The 24,457-nt window shown below is 55.2% G+C and overlaps 9 protein-coding genes across 9 annotated transcripts; 4 read left to right on the forward strand and 5 right to left on the reverse strand.

Annotated features, from left to right (window-relative positions):
* Positions 1-74: 74 nt before the first annotated feature.
* Positions 75-3,194, reverse strand: J7T54_003959 (uncharacterized protein; the record flags this gene model as incomplete). Its single annotated transcript, XM_051506152.1, has 4 exons — positions 75-729; positions 799-885; positions 1,418-1,491; positions 1,545-3,194. The coding sequence occupies 4 exons, from the start codon at positions 3,192-3,194 to the stop codon at positions 75-77; spliced, it is 2,466 nt and encodes an 821-aa protein (XP_051362549.1).
* Positions 3,195-4,823: 1,629 nt separating this feature from the next.
* On the reverse strand, positions 4,824-8,224 carry J7T54_003960 (Regulator of nonsense transcripts-like protein; the record flags this gene model as incomplete). Its single annotated transcript, XM_051506153.1, has 2 exons — positions 4,824-7,833; positions 7,881-8,224. The coding sequence occupies 2 exons, from the start codon at positions 8,222-8,224 to the stop codon at positions 4,824-4,826; spliced, it is 3,354 nt and encodes a 1,117-aa protein (XP_051362550.1).
* A 585-nt stretch (positions 8,225-8,809) lies between these two features.
* On the forward strand, positions 8,810-9,753 carry J7T54_003961 (U3 small nucleolar ribonucleoprotein IMP4; the record flags this gene model as incomplete). Its single annotated transcript, XM_051506155.1, has 2 exons — positions 8,810-8,815; positions 8,866-9,753. The coding sequence occupies 2 exons, from the start codon at positions 8,810-8,812 to the stop codon at positions 9,751-9,753; spliced, it is 894 nt and encodes a 297-aa protein (XP_051362551.1).
* Positions 9,754-10,952: 1,199 nt separating this feature from the next.
* J7T54_003962 (Syntaxin-like protein-like protein) lies at positions 10,953-12,083 on the forward strand (the record flags this gene model as incomplete). The annotated part of the gene is made up of 3 exons (XM_051506156.1): positions 10,953-11,027; positions 11,112-11,690; positions 11,739-12,083. 3 exons carry the CDS (start codon positions 10,953-10,955, stop codon positions 12,081-12,083), a joined length of 999 nt encoding a protein of 332 aa, XP_051362552.1.
* A 345-nt stretch (positions 12,084-12,428) lies between these two features.
* On the reverse strand, positions 12,429-13,277 carry J7T54_003963 (uncharacterized protein; the record flags this gene model as incomplete). Its single annotated transcript, XM_051506157.1, has 2 exons — positions 12,429-12,546; positions 12,595-13,277. The coding sequence occupies 2 exons, from the start codon at positions 13,275-13,277 to the stop codon at positions 12,429-12,431; spliced, it is 801 nt and encodes a 266-aa protein (XP_051362553.1).
* A 674-nt stretch (positions 13,278-13,951) lies between these two features.
* J7T54_003964 (Mitochondrial import receptor subunit-like protein) lies at positions 13,952-15,911 on the forward strand (the record flags this gene model as incomplete). Its single annotated transcript, XM_051506158.1, has 3 exons — positions 13,952-14,113; positions 14,171-15,605; positions 15,658-15,911. 3 exons carry the CDS (start codon positions 13,952-13,954, stop codon positions 15,909-15,911), a joined length of 1,851 nt encoding a protein of 616 aa, XP_051362554.1.
* Positions 15,912-16,284: 373 nt separating this feature from the next.
* On the reverse strand, positions 16,285-18,442 carry J7T54_003965 (F-box/TPR repeat protein-like protein; the record flags this gene model as incomplete). The annotated part of the gene is made up of 4 exons (XM_051506159.1): positions 16,285-17,671; positions 17,725-17,966; positions 18,016-18,228; positions 18,341-18,442. The coding sequence occupies 4 exons, from the start codon at positions 18,440-18,442 to the stop codon at positions 16,285-16,287; spliced, it is 1,944 nt and encodes a 647-aa protein (XP_051362555.1).
* A 1,023-nt stretch (positions 18,443-19,465) lies between these two features.
* J7T54_003966 (putative GTP-binding protein) lies at positions 19,466-21,121 on the reverse strand (the record flags this gene model as incomplete). Its single annotated transcript, XM_051506160.1, has 4 exons — positions 19,466-19,513; positions 19,791-20,910; positions 20,962-20,971; positions 21,028-21,121. The coding sequence occupies 4 exons, from the start codon at positions 21,119-21,121 to the stop codon at positions 19,466-19,468; spliced, it is 1,272 nt and encodes a 423-aa protein (XP_051362556.1).
* Positions 21,122-21,543: 422 nt separating this feature from the next.
* On the forward strand, positions 21,544-23,196 carry J7T54_003967 (SET domain-containing protein-like protein; the record flags this gene model as incomplete). Its single annotated transcript, XM_051506161.1, has 4 exons — positions 21,544-21,819; positions 21,880-22,068; positions 22,119-23,006; positions 23,083-23,196. 4 exons carry the CDS (start codon positions 21,544-21,546, stop codon positions 23,194-23,196), a joined length of 1,467 nt encoding a protein of 488 aa, XP_051362557.1.
* Positions 23,197-24,457: the final 1,261 nt, after the last annotated feature.

Consider the following 24,457-nt stretch of genomic DNA (forward strand, 5'->3'; position numbering starts at 1 on the left):
TTTTTCCTGCTATACTATATGCGGCGCACTAGTTATATGCGCACAATGTGGCCTGAGCCTACTACTCGAGTGTTCTATCGCCTGTCGTTCTTCTTTGTATGCATTTTTGACATGTACAAGGCCGGCGCCACAAGACTGATCGACAAGAGTCCCAAAACCACCATAAAGTGACTGCCTTGACTCATCTGCGGCTCAAATTGCGTCCCGTCATCGTTCCAAGCCTTCTTGTGCGTCCGCGCCCACCGTCGGTGGTCCTCTCTCTTCTGTGTTTTGTGGTGGCTCTTGCGATCCCAGTGCAAGACGTCGTCGTGATGACCAAAGGGGTCGTCGCCCGGTCCCATGCCGCCATGGTGGGCGGTCTTCTTTTCGGAAGACGCACGAGCACCACCAGCCCCCGAGAACGTGGTGTCCTCGTGCGCCTTTTGTCTCTTCTCCGTGTGCTCTCCGTACCCACCACTTCTGTAGAAGCTCGGCGGGGGCCCGCGGTATGTGCCTCTTCGCCTGCTTAGTCCGCTTGCCGGTCGTCCTCCTGCCGAGTGGTATGATCCCCGTGGGTGGTGTATACCTGAGGCGGAGGCCGGGGCGAGGGACCGATCATATGTAGCGCGCGATGTGTCGTTGGAGAGAATGGAGTAGGACTCGGAGAGCAGGGAGAAGCTCTGTGCGGCGGTGGCCGGGGCAGAGGGATTCGCATCCGGGTGGTGCGTTTTCGACAGTGAGTAGAAGGCTCTGCGTTATTCTCGTCAGCGGTCCGGGCTTAGATTGTACGGGCTGGACGCTGGTGGCGGATAGGTTCACTTTTTAATCTCGCTTTTGGTAGCCGTCGGCTTGATCCTCAATCGCTCATAGTGGTTCTTCTTCGCCAGCTGCTGCGCGACGTCATCGCTGCGCCGCGCTGGGGTTGTCGTGAAGAATTGTACGCGGGGACGGGCCAAGCATGCTTTCGCGTAGAAAAGAGGGACTGGAGGACGGAGGGGCATGCCTCATTGCGCTGTGGCCCCCGGTGATTGCGTGAGGCTCTTGGTGATGGGGCGAGGAACGGGTTTGGAGTCGTGACGTGATGTTGGTTGGCATTCAGTGGTCATTGTGCCGGTAGTGGCGTTATGCATGTATCCGAGGCCGCCGCCAGCGTTCTTTCGTGTGTTGTGAAACGTATTAGAACAATGCATTGGTCATGGAATGATAGCAACGAAGACGACGAGGAAAGTAAATTATTAGTGGATGAGCTGTAGGCTGTAATTATGTCGGGCTTGTCTATCATCTATACAGACACCTCCTAATTGGAAGAGTCCTATGTGTTGCGATCAAATCCTCTATATCTCAACAGACCCATCAATTGCCCCCAGTCACGCCTTGTACATACACTGCACTCTAAGTTGGCCGTCGCAAGGGGTGCGCCTCTGTGTTGAGAACCCACTCGTCGAGGTTGATTGTGCTCTCGTCATCGAAGATCAGGTAGAAATACTTGAGCGTCTCGCCCATCCAGAACGTCTGCGCGTGGTCAGTTTGTGTTGGTGACCAGTCGGTAAAAAATTGACACATACCTCCATGGAGTCAGACTTTGTGCTCGCGTGGGCTTTGACATCGGCAATCGATGAAAAGGCCAGCTCCGTCTCCGTCTCCTTCACAATGCCCTCCCACATCCGCCATGCGGCCTCGCGCCAGGCGTGGTCGCCCGTGACGCGCCACATGTAAAAGACGCTCTCGATCGCCTCTGGTCGGAGCATGTACCGAGAGTCCTTCACCTTCACGAAGCCATCGGGCAGGTGTGAGCTGCGCGTGGCGGGGAACCGGCTGCTGTCGTACTCGCAAGGGCCATCTAGGGTCGGGCAAGCAACGAGCTCGGACGACTCCGGCATAATGTTAGTCTCAAAGTTGTCGTATGCCCAGATGCAACCGTTCGTCAAGCGCGAGGCAAGGTCAACGTAGTCCTCACGCGCTAAGAGTCGGCCAGCGAGTGCGTACGTGCCCCCGATGAAGCAGGTAAGATGCTCCATCTCGGCTGTCAACTTGGCCTGGCCGTTCCTCACCACGACGTTGCCGGCCATGAGGATGTTGGCATCGTTTGGCGTCATGGGACGGAAGAGGACATTGACCTTTGCAGCGTCCAGAGCCGCAACCACCATTTCCTGATATTCGGGATCCTGGCCGCCGAGAAGCTGGTGCATCTTGGGGAGGTACTCGTACAGCGAGTCCATGCCTGCGCCCAGGTTGAACCTCGTGTCATCGACAATCTCCTCGCGATAGTTCATGTCGTGAGGCCACAGCCCTGGAATGGCCGTCTTGTTCTGGAAGCGGTAGAAGAACTGCTTGATGCGCTCTGTCGCATCGTAGTACTTGTCGTTGCCTGTGAGCTGGCTCAGGCGTGTAAACTCCACGCATAGCGAGCCTCCCGCCGCCCCGGACATGCTCGTGTCGGCTTGCTGCTGACCTTGACGGGCTGTCTCGTAGTAGAGCCAATGCGAGGGCAGGCGGTTGGGCGTGTCGAATGTCCTGTACAAGGCATCGCCCAGCTCGACAGCCTTGGCTAGCAGTGCATCCTCACCAGAGAGGTCGTAAGCTGCGAGGATGCCTCCCAAGTACCTGATGGTCACCTCGAAGAGGTTGATCTTGGGATCGCTGGGCCTGGCCCAATCAATGACCGCAACTTCCTTCACGGCACGTCGGAATTCATCCTGCAGATCCATAATCCAGAGCGTGTCGAGCGCATCGACCAGCTGAGCCGACCATCCTGACAATGTGGTCTTGCCTTTGCCCGACAGCGGCATCAGCTCGTCTTCCGTCCACGCATGCTTCTTGTACGCCTCCCAGCTCTTGATAAACTTGGACTTGATCGTCTGCTTCCTCGACGCCGAGATATTGTCCTTCAGAATCTTGCTCGTCGACCGAGCCTGTATGCGGGGAAACTTGGTCGCATGGCCACTCGGTAGCTTGAACTGCTGGTCCACGGGATGGAACTCCTCGGCCTTGCTCCAGTCGTACGTGCTCGGTATGTATTTGAAGCTGTCGACCGTTTTGGCACCGGGAGCAACCAGCGCCGCTCCATCGTCATCCGCTTCGGGGGATGTGCTGTCGAACGAATCGGATTCCACCGGACCGGAGCTAAAGTTGTGCCATAGGAAGACGACAATGACGAGGCAGAGAACGATGGCGAGGTAGCGACGACCGGGACGTCCTTGAAGTTGTGTTAACATGCCTGTGGCTGCTGGCTGGACAGGCGCATGTCTCGATGCGACCGCTGTGTTCGATTTGCTCGTGGGTGCGCTGGCTCGCGCTGCTATTCAAAATGCGTCAAACGAACCCAAAACAATGAAAGCGCTGTTAAAAATGAATGATGAGATGATGATAATGATCAGGAGAAGGAAAATGATGGAAGAGCAAAAGCCAAGTACGGACAGCAAGAAGGTGTAAGTCCAAAAATGCTGGGCATGCCATTGATCAACTCCCAACAGCGATGCTTGGCCATCGCCCCCATTGAAAGAATGGCCGTTCGATAGGATGACTGCGATCCAACGTACACCCACTTGGCCCATCTCATTTCGCATACGAAGCGCTGGCTGACTGATGGAGCCGCGCAGACTCTTTTTATTTGTGATACAATCTGACAGTGCAATGCAGTGTTTATTACTACGTATCAGTACTTTGTCCCTTGCGTCTAAACAGCCTGCCCGGATTGACCGGAAGACATCGAAATTGTTCGATCCCTGAACCCTTGGAGAGCTAGCTAAGTTAGCTGGCTACCAGACCCTGCTCTCGTGCGCGCGTCCACATATACGCGCAAAGCCTTATCCAGGACTAAGCGAGGATTGCAGAAATAGCTAGAATCGCACAGAGGATCCATTATACACAAATAAACGATTTCGCCGATTCAAGCGCTGCGTGGTCTGTCGTCATCCGCCTTTCCGCTGGTCGACTGTTAGAAAAGAACCACACAACTAGGTGGGCTTCGATGTACGGATAGCTGATGTCAGGGGTCGCTGCGCAAAAGTTCCGATGGCATGGATGGTCTACCCTGGCCGCCTTGAAAAAGTTACTAAAAGTAAAAGCCTGGCATTCAGCCAGGTATTCAATGCAGTCGATGGTCCAAAGCGGCGGCGTTAAAAAGAGGTTGAGCACCGTCACGTCGCGTCTCGACGACTCGAAGCGGGACCACGATGTGTCAATGGGGCTTCCTCCCATCAATTATAGATGACAGGCAGGGGACGTTCTTGAAGTTGTACTAGATAATGACTGTGGTTTCTTTTATTCATCCCTCGCAACACCTCTAACTACAGATATGCTCAGTGCAGCCGAAGCTATACTCATTGAAAAGAAGGGGGGGGGGGGGGGGGGGGAGAAAGCCGCATGTTCCGTGATGCTTCAGGCAGGCCTTGGCATGACAGCTGGCTGACTGGCTGGTGCGCGACAGGTCGTTCAGAGCTGTCACGTGTAGATGGCCACAAAGCAGACAGCCTGTCGCGAAGCAACATGCCACCGAACGCTCTCCATCGGCACGAGGACGGACGGCTGCCCAGCAGCCGCTGTTTGGACCAGGAGTTCCCTCCAGACTCGACTGATGAGCGAGCGCTGGGAAGGACTCAAAGGTGCCCAGACGCTCCAGCAGACTTGTCGCTTTGCCAGCAATCACCGACTGCGTGTTGCGAGCCTTCTCACAACGCTGTTACGTACTGCTCTGGGCGTAAGGACCTCGCTATGAACCTTCGCCGGCTTTCGACATGGCCAAGGCAGTGGAAGCAGTGGTCGGTTGCCGAAAACACGCGTTCGTAAAGGTACGATGGCGTAACGGGTCCATGATCAGACGTCTAATCCATTGCCGCTCGAAATCAGTCAAAGCCGCGTCCTACCGTACTATGAAAGGCAGTGCTGACGCTCTTCTCATCATCGTCGTATCGGCGTCCGTAGCCACCGCTCGGTCCTGCCCTGCCGTTGTTCTCCACGTAATGCCTCAGCTGGGAGTCGTGCTGCAAGCGATCGCTCTGGCTGTACGAGAATGGCCTCATACCAGTGACGGCATCACGGAGGTCAGCGCCGAGCGAAACGCCGCCCTGACCGACGCCCTTGCCACCAAGAATGCTGCTAGTAGCATCGGTGAACTCTGAGTTGGCGACGCTCTCGCCTGCAACGCTCTCGGGGCCTCGGCCCCGCGGCTTGCCATTGCGTCCGTGACCGGGGCCTCCGGCGCCGGGTAAGCCAGGCCAATGCTCAGCAGTGAAGTTGGAGAACATGCTAGGGAAAGCACCGCCTAGTGTGGCGCCACCAAAGGCCGACCCCTGAACTGAGGACACATCGTCAGGGATGTTGGGGAACATGTAGTTGGACTCCATCTCGCGCAGCGAGTTTTGGAAGTAGCGGCCGTTCATCTGTCCTGGCGGCGCAGCATGCTGTTGATGGTTCTTCTTGGGGCGATAGCTGACCTTGGGTTTGGCAAATTGAATCAAGCAGGCTTGGAGATTGGCGAGTGGTCCCTCAACAAAACACTTGCGCTCCTTGAAGTGCACCAGCAAGTGGTGCCACAGCTCATGCTTGGACAGAACCTTTGGGTTGCCGAGAATGACGAGACCGTACTTGGCACGGGTCAAGGCAACATTCAGTCGGCGAGGGTCAGACAAGAAACCAATGCCCTGATTGTCGTTGGATCGCACGCAGGAGAGGACGATAAAGTCCTTCTCACGGCCCTGGAACGCATCGACCGACGCCACTTCCACCTCCTTGTACATCTCCTTGTTGTAGGATCCGGTGTTCTGCATGGTGGTGACAACGAAACTGCGCTGGCCCTCGTATGGCGTGATGACCCCAATGTCAGCCGCCTTTACGCCTGCCTTGAAGAAGCGAGTGATAACCTTTTCAACGTTGCTGGCCTCTGTGCGGTTGAGGTACGATGTGCCCGACGCCGAGATCTCTTCCTGGCCCAAGTTCGTCCAGAACATCATGGGCATGCCGGGTCGCGACCAGGGAAAGTCCACGTCTTTGCGCAGTCTGGACTCGGCCGTGACACCATTCTGAAGCCGGCCGTCGTAGAACATGTTCGAGGGAAACTCGGAAAGACAAGGATGCATGCGGTACTGCGTGTTGAGCATGGACGGCTTCCTCGGGTTCATTGGCAGGTTCACGAGACGCTCAAACAGCGACTGGTTGAGACCAGCCTTGGCGGCTTTCTTGTTCATAATGACGGGGCCAAGCTGCTTGTGATCACCGACCAAAACCAGTTGTTTGCAGCCGAGAACCAACGGGATCATGCATTCAGGCTCGGCGGACTGCGTGGACTCGTCGATCAGGACGTTGCGAAACTTCATCTTGGACAGGCGAGGATCGCCGGCACCAACGCAAGTGCAGCAGACGACGTCTGCATTTGTCAGGATCTCGCGCTCGGCCGCCTTGGTGAGTTGTTTGAATTTCTTCTCGTCTTGGCTCGACAACTCGCCCACATCCGTCTTCAGCTGAGAAAGCTTGACAAGCTCAGTGTTGTGGTCAGACATGCGTACTTGCTCGTGCAGAGCAAGGAAGCTGACAGATGATTCGACGTCTTCGCGCGATTTGGCAGTGAGACGCACGACCTTGAGGCCGGTCCTGTGGATTCGCTCGCAAAGCTGATCCACGGCAACGTTTGAAGGAGCGCACACCAGGACCTGGTTGCCGGTTGACTTGGCCAGGTGGTAGATGACTGTCGCGGACGTGACGGTCTTTCCGGTACCAGGAGGACCTTGGATCAGCGTCAATGGCTGCTGCAAACAGCTCTTGATGGCGTTGACCTGGCTGTTGTTGAGATCCGGCAAGCCTGGCGCAGACCACTTCTTGGGCAGGCTGAGCTTCATGGGCTGAAGGGGTACGTCCTTGCCAAGTAGAGAGTGGAACAAGTAGCCGGACACACTCATCTCGTCAATGGCAAACGTCTTCATGGCCAACTGCATTCGATCGTACGATGTGGCCTTCCAGACGTAATCGGCAGAGAAGTTGTGCGACAAATCAGTAGGTACGTTCTTCTCGTTGCCTGCCTTGCGAAGCTCGAGGGTAACCTTATCCGACTGATTGTTCGGGATCTTGATAACATATCCCACACCCTCCCAAGGTTGGCGCAGCTCGCCCTTGTATCGGAGACGCATCTCGTCACCAACGGCCAGCTTCACATCGCCTGATTCGATCTTTTGAAGGTTAAAGCTCACAATGTGCTTGTTGTTTAGCCCAAGATCCCATTGCACTTGCAGATTGTCTTCAGCCTGCGCCTCCTTGAGTTGTTTATCGTAGTCGGATTCCATCTTGACAAGGGGGCCAAAGATGTTTTGGTAGTGGAAGGCGTCATCGTATGCGGCAACAACAGGGAGAGGATCTTCCTCCTCCTCGATGGTTAATTCCGACATATTGAAGGACATTGTGTTGATGGATAGTCCCGGGTTGGACTTCCAGACATCTTCGAGCTTCGCGCAGATGCTAGGGGTAACGTGGCGAGCGCGCAGCTGCTCCTCGTCGGTGGGGGGCGTCACAAGCCATGGCAGGAAAGCGCGCTCGCTGATGAGTGGCATCCAGCGTGAGAGATCCCAGTTCATATCCTTGTTCGACGAGTTTGCGGCGCATGGCTGTCGGCAGAGCAGAACCACAACCGTGTCTGACTTAGCTGGGATGAAGCCCAGAAGGAAGACATTCTTTGTGCCGCAGCTGTAGCATTCAAGCGTCGTGTCGCCCAGGGCCGATTCGGGGTGAAGCTGGACTTCTCGGTGGCGGGCGCGAACAAGGTGGTTCACGATATGGGTCGAGGTGGAGTTGCCCTTGGCGCTGCAGAACCATTTCTTGCAGGCAAGGCACTTGACGACACTGCTGGGGGCATGGATTCCGCAGTAGCTGAGAAACGTCAGTCACAAATCTAAGAACAGGAACGTGGGACCCACGCGCAAGCATGCTCCGGCAGCTCCTTCTCTTCCTCGTGCCCGTTCATCTTGAGACCAGTGACAGGATCGACAGGGGTGCTGACGCTGTCCTTGTCGTCATCGTCGTATGGTTCGAGTCGGTTTCCGTCATCGTTCAGACGGCGGCTGGTGCTGCCTCCAGGAGCCTTGCTGTAGAAAAGACCATCGCTGGGTCCCAGGCCTGAAAGGTCATCGGCGCCAGCGTTGATCGCGGCCGCTGAGTCGGAGACAAGGTGGTTGCCTACATGGTTGAAGGCGCCCTCCATGGTGAGAGAGGGTTGATTGCGGATGAGCTGGGCTGTTTCTGCAACATCAGCTGTTAGCATTGAAACGTGAGGGTGGGTGGGTGGGGGGCGAGAAACTGCTCTCGAACGGGCGAGGAAGCCCGCGGATAAGGAAAGCGCACCTCCAGCTGTAACTTTGGACAATTTCCGGTAGAGCGACCAGGTGGGCGTGGTTTGTTTTAAAATCGGAGGCTGTTTGGAATGGTCCGGTTCACATCATCGCGGCAGAGAGTGCGCCAGGGAGGAGTGATTGTCACACGGGAATCAACCCAGATGCTACAAAGGCAGAAAGGCGTAGTCAAGCTTCGGTAGTTTTTCTCGGCACGGAGTGATTCTCGATCGGCAGCTGTGAATCAGAACTCTGGTGTATTGTACGAGGCCGGGCCTGTGTCACAGCCAGATTCGCAAAGGGACGTTCAGCTTGTCGATGCTGGACTCAAGTTGGCCCTCGCCCAGAAGGATGGTGGGACATTTTTGCAGCCACGTGATAAGAGATCTGCGTTTATCGATAAGCCCTCCGGTGGCCGATAAGCCGAGTCAGAGGTGGGCTACTCAAAAAAATTCCCAGCAAGAAAGAAGCCTTGCTTGTCATCCCGATTGACACGGCACATCATTATAACCGCCAGCATGATTGTAAGATTTTTCATTGACTAGCGTCTGGGCTTGTACTAACGAAGCGACAGCGCAAACAAGCACGCCAGCGACGCGATTACCTCTATCGTAGAGCGCTTCTCCTCCGCGATGCTGAGATCAGCGAAAAGAGAGCGAAACTGAGGGCGGCTCTAGCTTCTGGGAAGCCGCTCGATCCAGAAATCGCCAATGACAAGGCGTTAAGGAAAGACTTCCAGTACGACGAAAGCGCCGACAAGACGACGAATGAGCAGCTCGACCTCGACGATGAGTACGCGCAGCTGTCCGGCGTGGTCGATCCCCGGGTCCTGGTGACGACGTCCCGCGAACCTTCCTCGCGATTGGCCGCGTTTGCCAAAGAAATTCGACTGTTGCTTCCAACCGCCGTGCGCTTGAACCGTGGCAATCTCATTCTGCCCGATCTAGTCAGGTCTGCCCAGGCGGCCGGGTTGTCCGATGTTGTTCTTTTGCACGAGCATCGCGGCACCCCGACTGCGTTGACATTGTCGCATTTCCCACATGGACCCACCGTCTCCTTCTCGTTGCACAACGTTGTCCTGCGACATGACATACCGGGGAGCGTCCGAGGCACAGTCAGCGAATCCTACCCGCATCTCATCTTCGACGGTTTCACAACCCGGTTGGGAGAAAGAGTTGTCAAGGTTCTCAAGCACATCTTTCCGCCGCGGGAAGCCATCACGAACAAGAACAAAGTCGGCAGCCGTGTAGTCACGTTCAAGAACATTGACGACAGTATCGAGGTCAGGCACCATGTCTTTGTTCGGACTGGCTATGACAGTGTCGAGCTGTCCGAGGTTGGGCCGAGGATGACCATGCGCATGTTCGAAATACGCGGCGGTACACTAGAAAACAAGGACGGAGATGTCGAGTGGCACTTGACGCAGTACACGAGGACTGCCAAGAAGAAGAACTACCTTTGAGCCTGCACATGTTGGAGAGGTCAAACACGCAGATGCACCCCCAATTGGCAGCGCGACAATGCGCACGGTTGACTGAAGAATCCTCCCCGCTGGCTGGCAATTATCACCACCTCCCGAGCCTGGCCATACGTGTAGGACTGGCCCGTTGCACGCCCATGCACAGAGGGAGAGGTGGAGGACTTCGGCGTCGCTTGCTAGGTGTAGGCGTAGGCGGCGACGGGAGACGAGGCACGGGGGACGGTGGTAGCATGGTTTTGTGATGCCCATCCAAATCACAGGGTTACGACCACTTGCGAGTTGCAACCCGAATCCGAGAACGCGTCAATTCGCCCTCATGCAGGCTAACACATTGGTGAACACGCGGAGCCAAGACAAGGGTCTCAGCCTAGCTAGGTCCCAATAGTGGGGGTAGGCTGTTGCAGAAACGCCACACAGCCAAGAGGGAAAGCATGATTCACGTTTCGAGCACGTATTTGGGGTGTTTCTGGAGTTGAATGGAAACGGACTGGAGCAGGATTCATTCATGAGCACTGCAAGGAGTTAGTAAGGTTTTGTGGATCCGTGCAGTCAACAGCTCTTCGAGAGTGCCGACCGGTCCGTGACGCGAAGCACGCAAGCAATGAAGATGTATTGAACTGTGACGATGACTCTTTCCCAACAAGCGCAGCACAATGGGAATCGATTTCCGATTGCGTTCATCGCTGCTCGAACTTTGCCAGGTAAATAAAGCCTGCAGGTGTGCTCCAGTCCTTAAACAATTTGAAGATACCCCAGGAACTTGATCTTACCGCATCCAGTCCAGTCCCCAGTGTGGCAGTGGTTGACGTCGGAAACCACTGCTCCCGCCGCCTATTCCGACAGGTGCGTACGGACTTTGTCCAGGCATCTTCAACTTCCCGTCTCACCCCACCAGCCGGCCGGTTCAATTGAGTCGAGACCCTTTTCTTACGCTGTCGCTGACGACTGGAGTCTACCCCGTCTCACCTTCCTACCTCCAAGTCCAATTGCTTTCCTGGTCGCACCTGACGTTGCAAGCTGTTACGTTGAGGTGGCGCATCGATCTTGCCCATCGTCTCGTCAACGACTGTTTAGTGTTTCCGCGCCCTCTCACCTACCCTGGCATCCCAGCTTTGTCACCGTTTTGCGCCGACCACCATACCTCACAAGGACGCTGCTACGCGGTGCAGTGACTGCCCAGCATGTCGCAAGGACAGTACAACCAAAATCCATACCATCAAGGACCTGAGCAGGAGGCTGCGCAAGGTTATGGACAGGTACATTCACGTTCCTGTGTGGGCATGCATGTGTCGCACGCAAACATGGCCAGTTGCGCATCCAGCTAACAGCAGACCAAACAGCCCAACCCTTATGCTCAGGATACGCCTTACGGGAACGATCAGCAATATAGCCAGAACGACTATGAAATGCAAAACTACAATAGCTACGGCAACTCACAGCAGCCAAACCAGGCCCCCAGCAGTACCAGCCCCGCCATGAGCCAGCAAGACTTTCTGAACCATGTTCAGTCACTTCGCGATGAGATCAAGAGCCTCACAGGGCATGTGGACGAGATCGGACAGCTTCACCAGCGTACTCTCAGCAGCACGGATGGCCAGGCGCGCGATCAGCTAGAACAAGCTGTCGCGCAGACGCAAATCCGCAACACCGCGATCAAGGACGGCATTAAGTCTCTCGAGAAGGACCTGGCGCGCACCCACGATGCGTCTCGCAACACCAAGAACACGCAGCTCGAATCGCTCAAGACATTCTTCCGTTCGGAGCTGGACTTGTACAGGAGCATCGAGCGAGATTACCAGCATAAGTACCGTGATCAAATCGCTCGCCAATACCGTATTGTGAACCCGGATGCGTCGGAAGACGAGGTGCAGCAAGCGACAGAGATGGACTGGGGTAATGAGGGTGTCTTCCAAACTGCGGTCAGTCTCCTTACCTGAGCCGGTTTCTACATATACTGACCATCGTAGCTTCGCACCAACCGCACAGGCCATGCTAGCTCCGTGCTCGGCAACGTTCGCGCTCGTCACAGCGAACTCCAGCGCATTGAGCAGACGCTCTATGAGCTCGCTCAGCTCTACCAGGATCTCGCCACCGTCGTCGAGCAGCAAGACCCCGTCATTCAGGCCGCAGAGTACAACGCCGAGGATACTGTGCAAAATATTGAAAAAGGCAATGAGCAGGTTGCGCAAGCGAACAAACACGCGCGTAACCGCCGCAAGCTCAAGTGGTGGTGCGCGCTGGTGGTTTTCCTTATCCTACTGGCCATCGGCCTGGGTGTCGGTCTGGGCATTCATTTTGCTTCTCAGAAATAGGCGATTCAAGAGGATGTCTTGGATGACGATACCGCGCGGCAGGGACGCTGATACGTTTGATGATTGTGCACTAACTTTTCAGGCAAGCCTGGGGTCACTTGTAGAAATAGCACTCCAAGTTTTCCATCGCGACAACTTGGAACGCATCGAAAGTGGGATCCTCGCAAAGAAGGTACATGGGGGAAACGCATCGGCGCAGTTGGTACATATGATTGGGGAAGCAGCTGATAAGGCCTGTTTATACCTCAGAAGTACGGACATTGGGCAGTAATGCTAGCACGTCGTTTTGGACTATCTTTGATCCATCATGGCAAAGCTTCGAGGACTGGCTCCGCTGTGAACCTGTCACGGTCTTTCAAGGCGGAGAAGCGCAAACGTGAACCCTCTGGCGCCATTGCTGATCCAGCATTCTTCTCCATCCGCCAATGTGTTGACGGGCACCGTTTCCTCGACAGCCAAGTTGCTGTGGCCGATCAGTCATCTGTCAGGGGTTGAAGCTTTTTTTACTCACTTTTCCAAAGCCCATCGCCGACTCACGCCATCCTGCCCGCCACGGACGCTCGAGACAGGCGGAGTGACCCACCTGTTGCCTCTCCAGAAGTAGGGAGTCGTGGTGCTACCCTCGACCACGAAGCCATCCTCGACCGTAAGGACTTCCTTGCGGTTCTTGGGTGATATGCCAGCCCTGTCACGGGCCACATTGTACATTGCCCTGTTCGTGGTCTTGAAGTGGGTGTACTGTGAACTTGATGTGTCCCCAGTATCCAGCAACAGCATATAGGGTGACGACTTTGGGGGTTCATCTGCTAGAGGAGAGCCGTCTGGCTTGGGCAATCGGCGAGGGAATAGCCCTGTGATGGGCATTTGTGGGAACTCAAATTTCTCCAGCCCCAAGACTCCCTCACGATCAATGACTATGCGCAGGCGCAATGGGTGTTTCTCGGACCCGACGAGATCCTCGAGACCCCGCGACAGCCTGTCCAGTCCCTGCTGGCCCTCGAGCTGTGCTATAGCTCGTTCCCAGTCCCAATGCCTGGCTGCATCGAGGATGCGGTCCCGATGATAGTCGAGGAGGTAGAACGGGGAGCTATTGCGAAAGTTCCAAGCAGCGTGGCCAAGTCCGAGACTGGGCACGTTTCTTAGCTCAGGGTCATAGCGAGCTGTCGAGAAGAACTGGAGGTTCTCTGGATCCATGGCCGATCAGTATGGTCTGGCCAAGTACTTAGACCAGAGGCAATTGGGTGTAAGAGTTTGGTGTAGCATCGACTTGTTGACATGACTCATGGAGACAACAACAGACAACACAACACCTCTGTGAGAGATGTATGGAGAATTGGACGATCTATCTACGGCTGCAAGATGACACGCAATTAATAACTTCAATGTCACTCATTATCTTGGTCGTAGAGCTAGGGCTGCCCGTCATGAATGGTGCATGTCTCCATGGTGCCTGAGGCATCAGGCTGGGGCTAACACGTCAGGCATGGCATTAATAAGGTAAGGTCCAGCTCCAAGAAGAATTGATACCAGTGCTATGCAACGGCAGGTGGAGCCTGCGAAATCTAAAGTGGAGCACCCCTACGCGACAGGCGAGCTCTGCAATCCAATCCAAACGGCAACAAACCGCCAATCTCTCTCGGTCATCAGTGGTTGCCATCATCTTTTTCTACACCCTTCTAATTCCTGGCGCGGTCGTGATCAGCTCGCCCAGTCCCCACGCACGACGACCATTCGGCCTCCCGTCATTTACTCATTGCATCTGACGGTCCTTGGAATTCGGATCTTCTACCGCTGATTTCACCACCCTCCTTGCATTCTTCTCCTTCTCGTAATCAAAGCTTTCCACCATGTCGAACCCACTCCCATCGATGCCTCCCGGCCAACCGGTCGTCGCTGTCGAGCCATCGCCTGGCCTCCTCGACCGCATATCGAACTGGGTCTCGGAGAACAAAGCTGTAGTCTACACAATTGCAGGTGTCGCAGTTGTCGTCACGGGTGCAGGCGCAGTCTACTATCTCAGTTCGGACTCGGTACGCTTCCAACCCCCAGCGGCGCAGGCCAAACATCCTCGACTAACGCGGAAGCAGAAAACCAAGTCAGACTCGGAACCCAAACTCAGCAAGAAGGAGCGCCGCAAGCGAAAAGAAGCCGACCGCAAAGCCACCGAGCCCACGGAATCCACACCTGCCCCCAAGCAGCCTGAGGTTGCTCCCGTGGCCAGCGACTCGGAGCTTCCGGACGTGGACGAGGACTCGGTCACGAAGCTGACTCAGCAGCAGCGCGAGGAGTATGCCGCGAAGCTCAAGGCTGCTGGCAACAAGGCCTACGGTGACAAGGCGTACAACAAAGCCATTGACCTGTACACCAAGGCTATCCTCTGCAAGCCTGACCCCGTCTTCTACTCGAACCGCGCCGCTTGCTACAGCGCCTTGAGCCAGTGGGACAATGTGGTTGAGGACACGACCGCTGCGATCAGCATGGACCCTGAGTATGTCAAGGCAATCAACCGACGCGCTGCCGCCTACGAGAACCAGAAGAAGTACTCCGAGGCTCTCCTCGACTTCACTGCCTCGTGCATCATCGACAACTTTAAGAGCGACTCGACTGCGCAGGCCGTGGAAAGGCTCCTCAAGACCTTTGCGGAAGAGAAGGCCAAGGAGATGATTGCCGCACGTCCCGCCAAGATGCCCAGCCCCATCTTTGTCGGCAACTACCTCCAGAGCTTCCGTCAGAAGCCTCGCCCAGCGGGTCTCGAGGACTCGGCCGAGCTGTCTGCCGACACCGGAAAGGGCCAGCTGCAGCGTGGTCTCCAGGGCCTCGAGAAGAAGACCGGAGACGGATACGAGGAAGCACGCGTTGCCCTCGAGAAAGCCATCGAGCTCGGCGACCTGGGCGACACTGAGGCCCTTGCCTACAACTGCCGTGGTACGATCCGCACGCTACTTGGCAAGCACGCAGAGGCCACAAAGGATTTCGACAAGAGCATCGAGCTGGATCCCAAGTTTACGCAAAACTACATCAAACGTGCTAGCATCAGTTTGGAGCTTGGTGATCCGGCGGCTGCCGACGCCGAGTTTGAGCGTGCCCTGGAGCAGGACAACAACGACCCTGACGTATACTATCACCGTGCCCAGGCACACTTCATCAAGGGCAACCTCGCCGAGGCGCAAAAGGACTACCAAAAGTCCATTGATCTCGACAAGGACTTCATCTTCTCGCACATTCAGCTTGGTGTGACGCAGTACAAGATGGGCTCCATTGCTTCTTCCATGGCCACCTTCCGCCGCTGCATCAAGAATTTCCCCAAGGTTCCCGATGTCTACAACTACTATGGCGAGCTGCTCCTCGACCAGAGCAACTTCCAGGAGGCCATTGAGAAGTTCGACACGGCGATGGAGATGGAGAAGCAGACCAAGCCCATGGCCATGAACGTCCTGCCTCTCATCAACAAGGCACTCGCCCTGTTCCAGTGGAAGCAGGATTTCAAGGAGGCCGAGACGCTGTGCCAGAAGGCTCTGATCAGTGAGTCCCCTGCCAGACCGGCGCGCAAAAGTGACATACTAACCAGGTGTAGTCGACCCCGAGTGCGATATCGCTGTCGCCACCATGGCTCAGCTTCTCCTTCAGCAGAACAACGTGCCCGGCGCGCTCAAGTACTTTGAGCGTGCTGCCGAGCTAGCCCGCACCGAGGGCGAGATTGTGAACGCTCTCTCTTACGCGGAAGCTACCCGCACACAGGTGCAGGTCACCGAGAAGTATCCCAAGCTTGCTGCCAAGCTCGCAGCCGGACCCGGTGGCCCCGCTGGTCTGCGCATGCCCCCTCAATAAGCAAACAAGCAAATGCGGAGCGTCAGTGGCTCACCTACGACGAGAGCGGATAGAGGCACAATTTCAGTGGGTGCGTGCGTGTAACTGTAGCAAGGGGCGAGGACATGCGGGTGGCCGCATACGTCGGTGTCTTCTGTCATGATTTCGGAGTCGTGGCAGCTGTTATTTGTTTCCCATTTCACGTTGTACATGTATATATACTAACACCTCTCTCACATGTCTGAACAGCGCGAGGGGCGGTTGGGGACGGAAGATGGCAGCGGTGCGTGCCTCTTTGGCTTATGTACAGTTCGATTACTCATAAGCATGAGGATAAAAATGTCGTATTAATGTCAAGTTTCAAAAGAAAAAGACGCCTCGTCGAGGCCGCTTCCTAGAGCACCTGCACCGGCCATTCCCTCGGCCGTGGACCAAACATGATCTCGACCCCGTTCTGAGCCGCCGCGACTCGTAACCTGTCCAACCATGCCCCCTTGACCACGCTCTGGTAGATCCTCTTCAGCTTGGTCGCCAGTATGATGTCTCCCAGCACCATACAGAACTCTTGCTCATCGTAGTAAACAGAGGAAGCCTCTAGCTCCTCGAGATGTGGAAAGGTGGCCAGGAACCCTTTCAGGGGCAGGTCGTCGTCATTACGTGGATGTCGCCTGAAGCGGAATTCAAACACCCCCAGGCTGCGGATGGACTCTGCGCCCTGCAGCCATGCAAAATCGCGGAGACGTTGGACGCTTTCTGGTCCTTCAGCCTCTGTATAGCCGAGTGAAGGGAAGACAATGTCAAAGTGGCTCAGCTTCCCACCATTCAGGGGCTTCTGCAACATTCGCCGGGCCCCCTCGCCATCAAGTCGCACTCGCTGCAGTCGTAAGCTGCGGAGATTGGCATATGTGTTGAGATCTCTGGGCCTGGGCATGACAGACCGGTCCTCGCACAGGTCCATGATCTCCTGATCACTGAAGGCTTCGCCCATGAAGCTTAAGCCAGGAGGGTCGTACCACCCGGCTGTGATGTCGACGTGTTGCAATGTGTCTCCATTGTTGACGCTCAAGGTATGGACGAGAGACTCCGGATGGATGTCGCGTAGCTCTGATTCGCCGTACACGAAGACCTTCAGTTTGCCAGCCCATCTGGCTTTTATGTCTGGGCGTTGCTCCAAGTCGAAGCCCATGGCGGAATCGTCCGAGCTGCGGCCTCGACCACCCACGTCATTGACCCATAATTGCTCCAAGTTGGGCATCAATGGAGGCAGATCTATCAAGAGACTAAATGTGTAGGCACTGGACATCCGTAGGTACCGCAGATTGCTCCATTCGAGTGTCTGCGGATGCTGGCGAAACAGTGAAAATGGGCGAACGACTGACGATTGCAAATCGAGGTTGACCACGCTGCCTGCAACAGCATCAATGAACTCAGGCTCGAAGTCGATATCGATCAAGCGGAGGTGAGCAATTCTCTTAGGCCATACTTGTGATGGGCACTTGATCGTCTCCATCTGCTCCCGCATGTCGAGGTACTCGAGGTTCCGGGCGGCACGGAAGATAGTATGTAGCTTGGCGTTGTTGATGTAGTACTTCTTCATGTTGGCTAACGTCAACCGCCGTATGTCGTGGCCTGAATTGGCAAGATACTTGAGAATGGCTTGTTGTGTTGGGCTGCGCCATCCTTTGGCTGCCTTGCCGGCCAATTCCATAGTACGCCAGAGTGGACGATTCTCCGGGCTCGTCAGAGACTTCCTCCAGGGCCAGCAGACGCATGTACACATGCTGAGATCCGTTAGCCTAACACATTTCCAACACAAGACAATGGCTGCAATTACATGAGATCCCGGTAGCTGATAAAAGACAGTATGATGTGCACAATGTCGAGAGGAAGCTGCAGAGGGTCCTGCTTGAAGAACTTGTGGTGGTACGGCCTGCGCAGCATATGCAGCTTCTGAAGCTTTGGGTGACTGGCCAGAGTATCTGTGGATGCAGCTGCTTCGAGTCCGGAGTTGTACACCTTCCAGGCAAACTCGTAATTCTTCTGTAGACCGGCAACCTTCCCCAAGCGTAGGTAGCCCTGTGCTGATCAGCCGAAATGCGTCAACAGAGGAGGGTGCAAAACTTACATCGAGCGCACGGGGAGCAAGTTCCAGGATCCATTCCGCATCCTTCTTTGCACGGCCGAGCTCCTTGAGAGCCTCAAAGCTGGCGGCGCGGTGGTCGAGCGCTTGGATGTGCAGGCTGTTGTCACAGGTCCCAAACTCCTTTCCAACGGAGCAATGGCAGGCACCAATGGCCTCGTGAAAAACGCTACGGTTGTCCGCAGCTATTTTCTCGAACTGTTTACAAGTACATCTCTCGCGTTTCTTGCCCTTGCTGCATGGGCAGCGTTTCATGGCCTGGCCCCGTCTGTTAGTGCTGAAACGGCAGCCAAGGAGATCACCAATTTACGCGTGTGAAGCATTCGAGCGCCTGCTTGAAGCGCTTCGCCGCGTACGCTTGGCGGCCATCATGAATCAAAGCCTCGACCGTGGGATCACGCTCGATTTTCATGGTTTGTGGGGCGTTGAATTCGTCGAATGCTGGGGATGTCAAGACGCGGTTTGCAGCTATTAAAGGGGAGACGCGCTGCTGAGTGCTGACATAACCACGAGACTGGTGTTTGGCTCCAGCGAGCAGGTTTCAAATTATTAATTGCCTGAACAAAATGGATTTTCAAGTGGAAGGGAACAGAGGCTCACGCCACAGCAAATGCGCGTGTCCCTACAAGTACTTGGCGCAGCACGGTTATTGTTGGAAGAGTATCCGCCTGCAGTCAGCGTGCGAAGATACAACGAACGCCCCATAGTGCAACTTGCATCTACATCACGCATTCTACTACCTAGTCTAGCAATTCTTAAAGAGAGCCTCTCTTCATTTTCAGGCTAACAAAACAAACCCCCAAATAGGTAGTGTACGATCCTAACAACCTTCCTCACTTAGATTTTATTCACCAGGTATAAAGCCTTGGCTCTGGCCACCTCCACTCCAACTTCGAACCAACATAGCAATTACATTCGATACACCGTAATTGCCTATCTTACCTGGTACAACTGCCTACAGTCCATTACAATCTACTACGATTGTGGCCCTTGGGCATCAAAACGCTCACAGGCTGCTCGACATTGTCACCATTCCCGACAGAGATGTTGCCTCGCCAAGACGCACTAGCGCTATCAGATGCCTTTGTCGAGTGAGTGCGGTATGGCGACACCACATCGTCAGCTACCCGAAAAGATTGGAGACTACTCCGAGGAGCAGATGGAAGCACTTCTGGTTAATGCTGCTGCGAAAGCAAACGACTGGCAGCCATTTATTCACGGATTATAGGTTCTACGCAGGGTATCGCCAGCAACACGCAGTACGGTTGCAGAATTCGGGCACGCCATCATGCAGTTCCTTCAGAGCACAAGATACTGCCTGATACTCGGATATTCATCACACGATTTCTACCAGAACTATACTTACGTTTAATAGGCTATTTATCTACTTACTACCGGCGCTATCAACGAAGCAAGGGCATTCATACGGCTGACATCACGGAGTGTCGCTGTGGTCGCGGAAATAGCCATCGGATTGGGGATTCTATTAATTGGTGTTGCGTACACAAGTACGCTTAGCCATGTTCAGAGCACAGTGGAATTCCCTTTTGGCCTGTTTGATAACTGGGCTTTATCATTCATAAAGAATAGCGTCATTTTCGCTGAAAGCGTTTCGGCATTGAGCACGTCTATATGATGTATCCAGAACGCCCAAGGTCCCATTCCATATCTCCGCCGCTTAATTTCGCCCAACCTTGAACGACAATATCTGGGACGATCAATCAATGCTCGAGCCAACTCAACATGAAGAGAAAACTTACATCGTTTTTCCCAACCGCCACTGGGTCATCCTCTGCTACCCTCATGTTGCCGACTCCCTCAATGTACGCTATCGGGGCGTCGCCCATGACCTTGCGCGCAACATCGCCTACCGTCAAGCCCTTCTTCACCAACACGCAGTCGCGGAACACAAATTTGGAGTCGGCCGCGCCCGACTGGAAGGTCGACGTGTTCCGCACGGGAAAGACGGGCACAAGGCCGAGCAGCGCCGCCGCCCTCGACAGCACTTGCACGACGCCTGTCGATCCGAATCTGTAGAGCACCATGTCCTTTAGGTTCTCGATGCGGGTTCGGTTCTTCTCGTCCAGGTCTTTGAGACCGCCTCCCGTGGGATCGCCCTGCTCGATCAGATCCTCTTTGGTGTCGATGAACTCGCTGCCCTCCACGTACTTGATGTACCCTTGTTTCGCCATTTTCCGCAGGAAGATCTCTGAAATGGCCGAACAGAGCACAATCGTCTGGGGATCTTGCATCTTGGCTATCTTGGAAATGTTCTTGTCGGCGTCCGGGTGGTCGATTTTGTTGAGCGCAATGACGGTGGGAAACTTCTCGTCCACGAAGGCGTGGACCATGTGCTTCACCGTCTCGTCGCTCCAGTCCTCCAGGTTTTCCTTGATGCCCGCTCTATCAAGCGTCCGGTTGATGACAGTAGATGTCGCACCGTACCCAGAGAATTGACCTTGCAGCGTCTCGACCGCCGTGGCCTTGACGGCAATGTGCCTCCTCCGGATGGAGCCCCACTTCTGCGTTAGGTTCCCCAGGATCCAGGCCACAATCTCGCTCCGTAGCCACGCAATGTCGACCGAGGGGTCGTATCCTCTGGTTTCCTTGCCTTCGGCATCCACCGTGCCCGAGGCGTCAACGACGTGTATCAACGCATCTGCATGGCGCAGATCATCCAAGAACTTATTCCCCAAGCCACGGCCCTGGTGGGCGCCCGGCACGAGCCCTGCCACGTCCAGTAGCTCAATGGGCACTGATCTCCGGCCGTCGACGCAAGCCCCGTAGTTGGGTCGACACTTTTCGGAGACGTTGTGTCGAGCACATGCGCAGTCGATCTGGAGGTAGCCGATTGCGCGCTGAGGGTCGATCGTTGTGAACCTTGGGGGCAGTCAGCGCAACGCGACACATAGAGTTTATGAGGGTACATACGGAAAGTTGCCTGCGGGTTTCAGATATCAGTGGCCATGTCCGACGGGTGAGGCTTGGGTGACCGACCGACTTTAGAGGAGGCATCTGTCAAGCTGTTGAGCGTGGTGCTTTTGCCGGCTGAAGGCTTGCCAACGAGGCCGATGAGCGGATCGCGAGGCATGGTTAGGGGTCGTCGATCAAGCGCATTAGGATTTGGGGCTGCAAGAGGCCAAGATGGGGCACCAAGAACCGAAAAAGTTGGCTTTCGCTGCTGGGCGTCGTTCGACTGGAGTGCAGAAGTTGCGATGGAGGGGAATTGCAAGTCTGGCGACGGACGTCACGAAAATTCGGGCTTGGCGGAGGGGCAGGTCCGTCCTGTATTCAAGCGCCCAAGGTACATGTAGCCCGCGGGTAAACACCCCCACAATCAAGTCACCTTGAGAGAAGAGACTTGATCGCAATGTGCCCACTTTCACTGGGAAAGAACATTATCCTCATGTTGAATTCCACAACCAAGTAAACCACCTTCTCCTCGCATTGAATCGCCTACATTCCAGCTATTTTCCCCACTTGAGCTGGAGCTTGGTTTCGTGTCGCACTATTATGCCCGCCAACCCCGGGCCTATCGAGGGTCTGCCCGTGTGGCAGCGTCTTCATGGTGTCCAGTTTCACAAATGTGAGCTTCAGCTCATCAAAGACAAGGGTACCGGCCTTGTCGCCACGGAGCCTCTGAGTCTTGTCGCCGACGAGGAGGGCTTCAAGAATGACAGACCGCTGTTGACAGTCCCGCGAGGACTCGCATTGTCGGCGGAAGCGGTCAGAGAGTACGCCAATGTCGACAATCACTTTCGCGAGCTACTCAACGCCACCGGCCACGAGGTCAGTGCGCTTCCATGCCGCGTACGTCTGCGTGGAGTTGCAGCTCACAATCAGACATAGACAGCGAGAGGCAAGATAATGCTCTACCTCCTGGTTCACCTCGTCCGCTCGAGGCAAACCCCGTCCGATTCCCACAGGGTGGCTGCTAGTCCGTGGACGGATTACATCAAGTACCTTGAGCGCGACGGCTTGTTACCATCCATGTGGTCGGAGGGGGAAAGGAACCTGCTGCAAGGTACCTCGTTGGAGGTGAGTTGTCTACTGCGGAGCTCTCTGGCATCGTGCTCATTCAGCTGTAGCAAGCCGTAGCGGCGAAGCGAAACTCCCTGAACCAAGAACTCGAGGAACTCTGCGAAAAAACAAAGCAACTCGACTTCTGGAATGAGTTATTCTGGGAGCAGCGCAAGATATCATTCGAGGATTGGGCGCTGGTGGATGCCTGGTATCGGTCCCGGTGCCTGGAGTTACCTTCCTCTGGCGACGCCATGGTGCCGTCCATTGACATGGCCAATCACTCGTACGATCCGGAAGCCTACTACGACGAAGACAGCGATGGAGACATTGAGATCCTGCTTCGGCCAGGCTATAGTGTCGACCCGGGCAAAGAAGTCACCATCTCCTACGGCAAGCTGAAGCGGGCATCCGAGATGCTCTTCAGCTACGGATTCATTGACAAGGCGTACAGCACAGATGAGATGACTCTTATGGTCCGTTCGTTCGAAGATGATCCACTTTCTAGAGCCAAGGAGCACATATTTGGAGGCATGCCAACGGTGCAGCTTCGCAGGACGGATGGGGTGCTGAAATGGCACAGTCCGTTCCTGCACCTCATGTGCCTCAACGAGGAGGACGGGCTCGACTTTCGCATCCTGCAAGACAACGAGGGCGGGCGGCAGCTGCGGATGTTCTGGCAGGACAAGGACGTGACCGAGCGCGCTGCAGACTTTGAGGAGCTCACCCGGGAGCACGAGCTATGTTCAGTGTTTCGACTACGAGCCGTGTCAATCTTGTTGCAACAGATGGTGGATCAACTGGGCCGATTGAGAAGGGCCCCGCAATATGAAGATGGCAATCCTATACATGTCGACGCCTCGGACCTGCGGCCAGTGTGCGTGCAAGCGGCCGCTACGTTGAAAGAGATTGAGGGTTCATTACTCGAGGCCACGGTTGCTGCACTGGAAAAGGAGGTGAGTGCTGCCAGCCGTCTTTTTCAATTCAGCAAAAGGTGAAACTCGCATACTAATCAATTGTCCACTAACACAGCAACAAGACCTCTTGGCTGACGAGCGCGTCAAGGCATACCTCGGATCAATGGAAGAAGCCCCAATGGGGACAGCGCCCAGCAATGCAGCCAATGAGGACGTTGACTTTAGCTGAAGGCTCCCCGTTATTTCATCGTCACGCAGCCACTGACCCGGTGATCTGCGGCCAACACCATCTCCACTGGCCACGATGGTGGTGATTGACCTCCCGCTCCTCCGGCCATCCACGCGGGTCCACGCGGGTCCACTGTTTTATTGAACTCTTTTTTTCACTTGCAAGCTGACTGCTACTGGTCGGAAAGGACATAATTGATAAAAAATCGCCCTTCTCATCGGACTGCCTCCGGTATTGCCGGAACTCAGCTCGAGCGGGTCCATGCGGCCATGCTCTAAGGGTCTATTGACGGCGCTGACAGCCGTACTTAAAAATACTTTCCCCAGAGGGCGCTCGCTGCCACTCCGCATTCATTAGCGTTGCGAAACGGGCCCGGCGTTAACGCACCACCAGCTTTACTTGGTATATATGTATACGTACTTTGAGGAGGCGCACCACTCACTCACTTCTCGGGCTCACGTTGACTTTCGTGACTAGCTTCGCGGAAAGCAACTTGCGATAGGGCAGAAGAGATGTGTCTATCAGATGCAGCCTGTGTGCTAATATGCGCAAGGAGAGTCAGATACCCAACTACAGAATGACACCAAGTCTTGCTGTATAGCAATTTTCACCCTCACTGTTGGGAGCCTGTGAACTGACAGACGTTTCAACTTTCAGGCGTGCTGGCGTGCCGTCCGTCGGGAGCACGGTCCCTGAGGTAGGGCTGCCGAAGTACGTGCTCGGCATCACGTCGAGTGAGAAGATTCGGGAGCAGTCGGTCCACCACAATCTACATCAACAAGTCCCACTACCCCACGATTCAGGCGCGTGCAGGCTGAAAGCTTGTCAACGAGCATCGTACGATGACAGGCACCCGGGATTGACCGGGACGTACTGGCAACTGGACTGCGTGTCCAAGGCTGGATCCAGGTGTCTCCGCAGCCCCAGGTTTCTCCCACACCCGGCCCATAGAACCCCGTCCGGGGATCAAATGGGGCACGCATGGGCCTGGAATCTTCACCGCAGTCCCGTCGAGCTGGTTCATTTCATCAGCGTACACAGTACGTACTCGTACAGTTTTACTATTGCTGTGACGCCTGCCCTCCAGTCCAGTCCTTGCATCCAACATCGCCCCCGGTCGCCTTCGACAACTATCCTCTGCAGTTTTCACCTTCATCCTGATCAGTACGCACCGCAGGACATTGCGCGACCGAGTACTTAGTTCATTTCGTGAAATAATTGATCGAAACTCTCGGCTGCACACAAATAGCTCAGCACCACA

Source organism: Emericellopsis cladophorae, assembly GCF_022114955.1.
Source record: "Emericellopsis cladophorae strain MUM 19.33 chromosome Unknown NODE_19_length_326966_cov_119_582185, whole genome shotgun sequence".
Classification (NCBI taxonomy): Eukaryota; Fungi; Ascomycota; class Sordariomycetes; order Hypocreales; family Bionectriaceae; genus Emericellopsis; species Emericellopsis cladophorae.